This window comes from Protobothrops mucrosquamatus, unplaced genomic scaffold (assembly GCF_001527695.2).
Source record: "Protobothrops mucrosquamatus isolate PMUCROS unplaced genomic scaffold, P.Mucros_1.0 scaffold5044, whole genome shotgun sequence".
Lineage (NCBI taxonomy): Eukaryota > Metazoa > Chordata > Lepidosauria > Squamata > Viperidae > Protobothrops > Protobothrops mucrosquamatus.
This window is the reverse complement of record NW_015390921.1, coordinates 5185-15932: the sequence shown is the minus strand read 5'-3', so window position 1 is coordinate 15932 and position 10748 is coordinate 5185. Positions and strand designations below refer to the sequence as shown.

The following is a 10748-nucleotide window of genomic DNA, read 5'->3' as shown; positions in this document are numbered from 1 at the left end:
CAGGTCATCTGCAGCCCCACAGGTGAAATGTCACCTGCAAGTCCCTTGGGTGAAGAGTTTTTGACTAGGTTTTTTCCAAATATTCCAATTATTAAGAGCCGTGGTGGCACAGTGGTTACAATGCAGTACTGCAGGCTAATTCTGCCAACTGCCAATTGCCAGCAGTTTGGCAGTTCGATTCTCACCAGCTCAAGGTTGACTCAGCCTTCTATCCTTCTGAGGTCAGTAAAATGAGGACCCAGATTGTTGGGGGCAATAGGCTGACTCACTTAAAGAAGGCTCTAAAGCACTGTGAAACAGTATATAAGTCTAGGTCCTATTGCTATTGCTATTAAGTTTATCTTTAGCTTTGCATGTCTCTGTCATGGGCTGCGTCTGCTCTCCCTNTCAAATCAGGCCTTAAAACAATTACATAACATTTGGGAAGAAAGATGCAGCCCAGCAAACCAGCACTAGAGGCCAAGATGGAAAATATCTCCACCGCCACCATGTACTTCCCCTTGGTGCTCAGGTAGGTTGGAACAAACGATATCCAAACACTGCAGAAGACCAACATGCTGAAAGTGATGAACTTGGCTTCATTGAATGTATCAGGTAATTTCCTGGCCATGAAGGCAACTATGAAACTAATAACAGCCAAGAAGCCCAAATAGCTTAAGACACTGTAGAACATAGTCACAGAGCCTTGATTGCACTGCAGAATAATTTCTTCAACTACTGAATCCATGTCAGTGTCTGGGAATGGGGGAGAAGTTATTAGCCATGTCATGCAAATACCTATTTGAATAAGAGAACAGGTGATGACAATGGAGTTCGACAATCTCTTTCCCACAAACATTCGCATCTTGGATCCTGGCTTGGTGGCCAGGAAAGCCAGAACCACTGTGACGGTTTTTGCCAACACTGAAGAAACAGCCACTGCAAAGACAACCCCAAAAGTCGTTTGTTGCAGGAGACATACCATCTTCTCAGGATGACCAATGAATAGGAATGCAGAAAGGAAGCAGAGCAGGAGGGAGATGAGGAGACTGTAAGTGAGGTCTCGGTTATTGGCAATGATGATAGGAGTATTGTGGTTCTTCACAAATATTGCAAGCACCATCACTGAGACCAAAGAAAAGAAAAGGGCAAACAAAACTAAAGTGATCCCCAAAAGTTCTTCATAAGATAAAAATGTCATTGTTTTAGGTATACAAAAATTGTGGTTCTTGTTTGGATAGCTTCCTTGTATACATGGATAACATTCATTACTATCTGAAAAATCAAATGGATTAATGTGTTTAGAAGTATCTCAAGTACAAGGCATATAAAAAAAGGTCAAAGAACATAAGTCAGACACAGAAGATGGAGAGACATCAAATAAAGACTACAAAAACATCAATTAAAAAAGCATCAATTAAGAATGGTTGAGACTGCCAAAAGAGGAGGAGGAGGAGGAGGAGAGAGGGGGGGAGGGGGGGAGGGAGGGAGGGAGAGAGAGAGAGAGAGAAAAGAATAGAATAGAATAGAATAGAATAGAATAGAATAGAATAGAATAGAATTAAAATATATAATGCACATTTCATTCTGTTATTATTGAATATTTCTATTCCAGTTTTCTTCCAGGTTCAATTCAATATTCTGGTTATTACCTTTAAATCCCTTTATAGTACAGGTCACATTATCTGCAGAACCATCTTTACCTGACAGGTAGGGTGGGCACCTTCCTAGTTTCCTTTCTTAAACATGGCCGTCTTATGGGATCTAGGAAGCCTGTCTTTTCTGTGGCAGCTCTTGCCCTATGGAACACCCTTCTTCTTAAAATCTGACAAGCCTCTACCCTTCTAGACTTCCAAAAAACACGTAAAACTTGGGTTTTACCCCATGTGCTGGAATAGGGTGAGATGGACTGGAGGGTTGAATGAGGGACTGAATGTGGAAGCTTAACATAGATGCCAGGCTTTTAAGGCTTAGGGTTTAAATATCAATTACATTTAATATTATTGATGTTCTTTAGTGGTTGATTGGGACCACCCCATATTTCATGTTAAGATGGGGTCTATATAAATATCTAAAATAAAAAAATAAATTTAAAAAATATACTATCATTATTTTTCCCATGCAAACTATAATCTAATTACACACTAAGCTTCCATATTTCATTGTGAGATCTGGCAAAGTGCACTTTTCAGGTTCTTAATTGTAAACCAGAAAAGTTCACGTAGTCCCCATAAATACGTGTAGTATAAAAATATCGAGATTTTTTTAGTCTTCAGATTTTATTTTGTTCAGTTTTATTAAAAATTCTGGGATAAGGATCCATTGGTGTGGACAAATTTGTATTTCATTGTTTTTCTAAATTACTTTGAGTTTGATTGATAATCCAAACATATTATTTCTTACCTTCCTTCTCGGAAATCTTCCCATCTGGACACAGGATGCAGTCATAGCAGCAAAAGGGTTCCCCTTCCTTCACTTTCTTGTTTGAACCAGGGTGGCAACTTTCAGAACATACTGAAAGAGGCTGGGACTGAAGCATCAACAAGAAAGAAACAAAAGGAGAATGCCAATATTGATGTAATGACCTTGGAGATTCCAGCAAAAGATGTTAATATGAATGAGAATCACAGGAAGCATCTAATTAACTGTGCAATAGTGATACCCTTCTTTATAATCAACGTGATACATTGGAATTAAGAAGGTTGTCATCTCCTTATTAAGAATACTGGTCCAATATGTCATTATAGAATATGCCATCAGACATCGATATCACAGCTCTCACTTAAGCTACAGTTATTCAACTGAAGACTATTTCCAATAAAAACAGGAAGTCATCTCAGTAAATAATGAATTAATGACAAATGGCCATTCCTTCATAAATAATGCTAAACTCTGAATTATAGATGGACATAATTGGTGGCATGATTAATGCTGTGGTTTACCTCTTTTTTCTAAAGCTTTCAGGTAACTTTTAAAGAAAGAATCCATTTCCTTCAAAACAATGTATATTGTTAACAATGGAACATATTTACCAGTGCTCTGGGAATTATGTAATCTATTAGGGTTCAAGAAAATCTTGATAAAAGAAATCCACAATTATATAAACAAAAAAAAATAAAAAATGTAAATAACTTTAATGGGGTTGTTTTTCTTCAAGGAGTTATATTTTTCACTATAAATTGTTTAAGTCACCATAAGCAATGCATTTGATATCCATGAAGAGTAAGGTATAATGTTTTAGGACTTCAGATCAACCTTATATTACACATAATAAATTCATAAGTACTGTAGAACTGGAGCAAAAACATCTTGGCTCCATTTTCTGAATTAATTAACATGTTTTTCTACAAATCATCTCTCAATACTGAGTTACTCCTGCTTATCACTAATCAGTGAAATTAACATTACACATCTGGCCAAAGCAATGGTGACCTGGAAGCGAGATTTTTCATAGAATCCTAGAAATCAGACCTTACCTGGTTAAACCAGCTGTGCCAGATTATGGCATCTTCACTAATAGAGAACCTTTGGTCCGATGGAGCTTCAGGGTCTAATCTGCCAACTCTTTTCCTAATGAAGGATTGGTTAGAAGAAACAATCCAGTTCAATACATCATATCCCACTAGTAATTCTCCATTCTGGTCAAGTGTCACTTTGTCCCCAGCACTGTTGTTAAATGAAACACCTTTCAAGAAATGATGTAGCTATGTGGGCCAGTGGGAGAGAGAGAGAGATTAGAAAAAGAGGAATTAGATGCATTTTTAGGAAAAGCGTAAGACTAGGTGCAATGGACATTATCGGCTGATAAAAACATAGTCAAAAGAAATGGAAGCATGGGAAGGAAATGTAAAGAGAGCTAATTATGGAGATATGGAATGAATATGGAATTAATGATCTTCCAGATGTTGAGTTGATTACCTGCCATGAATTTAGAGTCTTAAGCTTCAGTCTTCCTGCCTCTGCTATTGATCTCTGTCTAAGTCTGGATGAAGACATAGCCTGTAAAGCATGGGCTATGGCATAGACAGAATTATAGATACTATAGCTATGACCAATCATGTTCATTTCAAAAAATGTTCCAGAAAGATCTTCTAGTTTTTCTTTCCCACTGCAAATATCTCCATTCACCTCATCCATATCTGAAGTTTTAAATACACAGTTGAAGGCTTGCTGCCAAAAGTCTTTCATAAAACCATCTTCTGCGCCAGAGGGATTTCTATTTAAAACAAAAGCTCTAAATCCTGGTGGGTTATTAGCATGAACTGTGAAGGACAGAGCACCATGGATCATTTGGGAATCCCAGTCACGTTGATAAACATGTGAAGTGAGCTCCACCTGGGCTGTCAATATCCAGACTTTGCCTTTGATGATATGGTCCATCTGTTCTTTTTTTGACAGATATGGTAACCATCTCAGTAGCATCATGGAATAAGATTCGCCATAAAATATCATTATATTTGTCTTGCTATCTATGATTTTATCATGGATTTCTGCACCTTGGTTGAACAAGCTGCCAATTTCATTAAAAGATGTTATTATGGCAATTTTCTCTATGATTTCAAAGCAAACACCATGCTTGAAAAATAATGGTATAATTGCATCTAAAAATCTTTCTCCATTTTCATTTTCCATCACACCAAGTGCAACCCATGTCCACCTGAAGTAAAGAAGCAAAGACAGGATCCCTTCATACTGAAGTCTTTCCATAGGGCTCATTTGGAAGAAGGAAAGGCGTGGGGTTTTATAATTCATGATTGGAGCAGAGCCATAGACCAGCTGAAGGAAAATTGACAGCAAAAGAAAGAGATAGTAAGAGTCACATTAACAGTAATGTGCAAGAGGCAGTAAACGGAAGACACAGCATACAACTTAGCTAATGTATTGCAAATTTCAGTATATATATCAGAAAGTCAGAAACATCTTTTCAGCTATCTTACCATATTCACTTTAAGTTTTTTTTTCATTGTTTATTTTACTGTTCTATTACTTTACATCTGTTCTGTTTACACTTTCATTTTCTTCTTTTTTATTATTGTCAGCCACCTAGAAAAGCCCCACAGTGAGATAGGTGGCCAATAAATTTAAGAAATAACAACAATTTAGTCTGACCATCCTGCTGACTGTGCAAGAAACAACAACAACAACAACAACAACAACAACAACAATAATAATAATAATAATAATAATAATAATAATAATAATAATAATAATAATAATATGCAGAAATCTGTATAAGGTTGTATATCTTCCCTCTGGCAGCATTGAGGATAACACAGTGACACTTCCTAACGTGGATACTCCATTATTTGTAGCAGAAATAATCTCTGTAGAGATCATTCGGGGTTATGAAATGACAATGAAACTGATCTTTGAGAAAATACATTGGAATTTTAGATCTGTCTTCAATTTGTTCAGCTCAAGGCCTGTTTATTGATCTGTATGACTGTCTATTCCAAGTGGATTTTATGAACAGGTGCACAGATAAAAGGGCATGGCATTCTTCACAATAGAATTGCATTTATCTCTCAAAGTAAGATGGGTCAGAAATTCACCCAAGGGGGTTTTCCTTAGCCTGTAATTCTGGTCACAGATTCTCATTTGAGCTGCTATGGAAGGATGTTCAATCATTTTATCTCAGTGTGAACGTCTGGCATTTTCCTTATGGCTGGTATGATGTTTTTGATCTATCTAAGTCTTCAGCCATTACCCAAACCCTTGGCACTCTTACAGTCTTGCAAATGTCTCCTCTGACTGCTGAGCAGCGGAAAGTCTGTACTATACAAATGAAGAGAAGTCAGTCTATGATTTGCCAGAGAAACTAAAGTGAGCTCAGACAGCAGCAGAACCCCAAATCTCTTCCATATTCTTTGAAACTCATGTTCTCAGGCTTTATTTATTTATTTTAGTTACTATCAGTTCCAATCTCTGACATAGCTTCAGAAACAGCAGGGTGGCTTCCTAGTCTATCAACTGCAGAACTTTAATTAAATTCCACTATTCTGCTCATGCTACCAAACATGTGAAAGTATCTGAGTCCTTTCAAATGTACCCAAAATGTCATACAGCCATACAGAATAACAGAGTTGGAAGGGACCTTGGAGGTCATCTAGTCCAACCCCCTGCTCAAGCAGAAGACTCTATACCATTTCTGACAAGGGGCTGTCAATGTTCTTCTTGAAAGCTTCCAGTGATGAAGCACCCACAACTTCTGAGGCAAGCTTTTCCATTGGTTGATTGTTCTCACTGTCAGAAAATTTCTCCTTAGTTCTAGTTTGACCCCTCCTCTCTATGACAGACCCTCAAATATTGGAACACTGTTATCATGTCACCCCTGGTCCTTTCCTTCATTAGACTAGCCATGCTCAGTACTTGCAACCGTTCTTCATATGTTTTAGCCTCCTGGCCCCTAATCATCTTTGTTGCTCTTCTCTGCACTCTTTCTAGAGTCTCAACATCTTTTTTTACAGTGTGATACCAAAACAGGAAGTAGTATTCTAGGTGGGTTTTACTAAGGCTTTATAGAATGGAACTAGTACCTCACATGATATTGATTCAATCCCTCTGTTGATGCAACTTATAATTGTATTGGCTTTTCTCTCTGTTGAATTTCATTTTATTAGATAGGGCCCAGTGTTCCTGTCTGTCGATATCCATCTGGATCATGCATCTATCATCTAGGGTGTTGGCTATACCTGCCAACTTAGTATAATCTGCAAATTTGATGAGTTCCCCTTCTATTCCCTCATCTAAGGCATTTATGCAGATATTGAAGAGTACTGGGCCTAAGACAGAACGTTGTGGTACCTCACTGCTTACTTCCCTCCATTTAGATGTAGTACCATTAAGGACTACATGCTGAGTATGGTTTGTCAGTCAGTTACAAATCCATCTGATGGTGATACCATCTATTCAACTTTTTTCTAGTTACCAAGAAGTAGGTTGTGGTCTACTTATAAATGCCTTACTAAAGTCTAGGTATACTATGTCCACAGCATTTTGCTGGTCTACTAATTTAGTCACTTTCTCAAAGAATGAAATAAATTGGTTTGGCATAATCTGTTTTTAATAAATCCATGCTGGCTTCTAGTTATAACTTTATCTGTTTCTAGATGTTGACAGTTTTCTTTTTTGATTATCTTTTCCAGTATCTTCCTGCATATTGATGTTAGGTTGATTGGTCTCTACTTTCCTGGATTTGGTTCTTTTTCCCTTTTTTCAAGATAGGAACCACATCAGTTCTTTTCCAGTCCTCTCGTAGTTCTCCGGTGCTCCAGGAGTTTTTAAAGATATATAACAATGGTTCTGAGATGACATCTGCCAGCTCATTTAGAACTCTGGGATGTAATTCGTCAGGTCCTAGTGATTTATATTCATCAAGATCAGAAATGTGTTCTATCATTTTCTTGCTTATTTTCATTGCTAATCTATCTTTTACAATTATGTGTTTGGTAGGTTGGGCTATAGTTTCTTTTTGTCTGAAGACTGATGCAGAGAATGAGTTAAGGAGCTCAGCTTTCTCTCTACTGCTTGTTACATCCTTGCCATCTTCTCTCTTTAGTGGACCAAGTCTAGGTATACTATGTCCACAGCATGTTGCTGGTCTACTAATTTAGTCACTTTCTCAAAGAATGAAATAAGATTGGTTTGGCATAATTTGTTTTTAATAAATCCATGCTGGCTTCTAGTTATAACTTTATCTGTTTCTAGATGTTCACAGATTTCTTTTTTTGATTATCCTTTCCAGTATCTTCCTGCGTATTGATATTAAGCTGATTGGTCTCTACTTTCCTGGATTTTGTTTTTTTTCCTTTTTTGAAGATGGGAACCACATCAGTTCTTTTCCAGTCCTCTGGTAGTTCTCCGGTGCTCCAGGAGTTTTTAAAGATATGGTACAATGGTTCTGAGATGACATCTGCCAGCTCATTTAGAATTCTGGGATTTAATTCGTCAGGTCTTAGTGATTTATATTCATCAAGCAGGTGTTCTATCATTTTCTTGCTTATTTTTATTGCTAATCTATCTTTTACAATTATGTGTTTGGTAGGTACTCTATTCCTTTCTTTCTTCTATTCATTCTATACACATATTTCCTGCATTTTTATAGTTGTCCCTTTCTCTATATATCATATATATAACAGCACCTTATCTGATATATGTGATGATATATTGATTAACTTTATGGTGCCACCTAACTCTTTACTGATTGTGCTGTCCATCTAGCAACATTTACATTTCAATAAATCAGAATTTGTAGGTTTTTCTTCCTCTCTCTGTCTCTTTTTACACACACTTACACCCACACATTTTCATTGGATTAAATAAATTAAATTAGTGCATTATAAAATGAGGTTTAACTTTAAAAAAGCAAAAAGAATATATATATCTGTTCGGTGAAGCACCCAGTCTATCAAATATAAATCAGTGTTCTACATTTCGCTCCAATCTAGGAGCATGTTTTGCAGGCAGACGTCACATACTGTGAATACTGTAAATTCAAAATTTGTGGCTGACAAAGAATTACTAGTCTCCCAATAACTCTTTGTCAGCCACAAAATTTTGAATATATATATATATATATTGCTCGCACAGGAACGAAGTCGAAGACCCCAGCCTGAAGATGACGAGTGAGACCTTGTCGAAACGTCGCCAAGATACTCTCAATCTTACACGGGAAAAGACCCAAATACGCCAAGACCTGCATATATGTGTGTGTGTGTGTGTGTGTGTGTGTGATTTTTTTGCCAAACTCCCAATTTCTATATCTGATTCACAGAATAACCTTTATTTAAACAACAAAAATTGCTTCTCCAGATCAATATAATTTCAAGCTGATGTTATCTACCTGTGGAACTTTGTAGATATCCAAGACATTTGCAATGTCAATTGATGTTTTGGAGTCTAATCCCCCAATCACTGCTGTCAGATGGTTCTCAATACCAGAGATGTAGTTGGGAACAAAATTCTTCAAGCTGTAAAGTAGAAGCATTGTGGCATGATAGGTCTTCTCTGCACTGAAGTGACTGTCATAAATGTGGAAGCCCAGGGTGACATTGGGTAAGATATGAGGATTTTCATTGATCTCCTTCACTGCAAATACCAAGGCCAGGATATGTTGGTAATTCTTAGGCAACAAGCTGGAATAGAATCAATTTATTTATGATATTGAAGTTTAAATCTAAAAAAACCTGTTTTGCATCCTCCTTATTGGGGTACCCTTGAAATCATTTCTTTTTATTATTACAGATATCTGGGTCATATTTAATTGATTAAGGACAATGGTAGGACAGTATAAAATTTACAAAGTTACAAAATGGTGTTTTATTCATTTTTATGCTTTTATTTCTGCAAACAACTTTGTGGTGCAGAGTAGTATACAAAATATAAGTCAATAAAAAGTGAGTTTGGATCATTAAATAATCTAAAGAAATACCACTCATCATTGGAGAATAGCATCTCCATATTGTATTAGCCAAAAGAGTGGGAAAATTGGAAGTGACAATCTCTGCAATTTATAAAGGGAAGGCTTTGGATTATTTATTAAGCTAATTGGAACTCTGAATAAATAGTTAAATGAGGAATTTTAATGCTGTATTTTCACTAATATTCTGCCCAACATATTAGGTTATGGATAGAAGAAGGAGAGATCAGATCAATAAAAAGGCAATATTTGTTTGAGAAGGTTTCAAAAGGAAATGATAGATGGCAAGGAAAATAATAAAGGAAATTATGGACATCCATAACAATTCAAAACTGAGTAATTGAATCCAGCTCTATGACCAATTATTCCCACAACAAAACTAAAGCAAAATCCTTACATGAGATCTTCCTGCAATGGTGGTGGTGGCACTTGTTCAAAATTTAGGGCACCATGCAAAAAACTGCCTAGGGTCCCTATGCCACCTACTATGAGATCTCCCCTTTGATGATATCTGTGATATGGCACAAAAAGACTTTGAAATTTACATTTCACTTGATCAGTCCTATATACTTGGGGAGAAAATAGTGTTAGCAGCAAGATTGTTAAAGCCACCATTCTCAAAGCAAATCCAAATTTTGCCTATCATAAGTATTGTACTTTTCTTATTTTTATTTTTATTTCTTTGTGATGTGAAAATTAAAGTCTAGTAATAAAAACTCCTGACAGCCAACCCTTTAGAGAAGAATCTATCAGAAATCACCCTGGACAGTTCGTGTCTGTTTTCACTCTTTCTTCCAGCTTGAAAAATACCATAAACTGGTGTGTTAATAATATCCTTCAAACTTTTTGCTGTTGATCTTGAACTTGGACATTGAAGTTCGGCATGAAGTAAACAAAAAGAAAACTACCAGTATTATTATAATTAAGGAACTAAGTAATTACCAGTATAAATCCCAGAGAAATAAAGAAAATATATGCTTTGGAAAGAACATTTATTATGAAATAATCAGTAACAAAAAAAGTTATGCTTTACATCATCTTTCCCCAACCTTCTGACCTACACCTAAAATATCAGCCCAACATATTTTACCAGAATAAAGAAACAATTCTACTTTGCTCGTTTTCACACTGTGCATATGGGAATATCTCATTTCTCTCCCAGGTCTCGTTTCCATTACATCATGTGATTCTCCTATTTTCACAGTAGCAGACAGTCTAATCCCCCAAATATCTGCACTGACTCCCCAGATAGAAGATGACCAAATCTAACCTATCTTCAGTTTTCTTAAGATATGCCTGAAAGTCTGAGAGAGAGAGATGAGAGAGGATAGATAGATGATAGATAGATATA

General features: G+C 36.4%; 1 protein-coding gene across 1 annotated transcript; it reads right to left on the bottom strand.

Annotated features, from left to right (window-relative positions):
• Positions 1–343: 343 nt before the first annotated feature.
• On the bottom strand, positions 344–10269 carry LOC107299507 (vomeronasal type-2 receptor 26-like). Its single transcript, XM_015828865.1, has 7 exons — positions 10241–10269; positions 9795–9908; positions 8822–9113; positions 3898–4755; positions 3456–3683; positions 2383–2509; positions 344–1254 (listed from the first exon to the last, which is right to left on the bottom strand). Exons 1-7 carry the CDS (start codon positions 10267–10269, stop codon positions 344–346), a joined length of 2559 nt encoding a protein of 852 aa, XP_015684351.1.
• Positions 10270–10748: the final 479 nt, after the last annotated feature.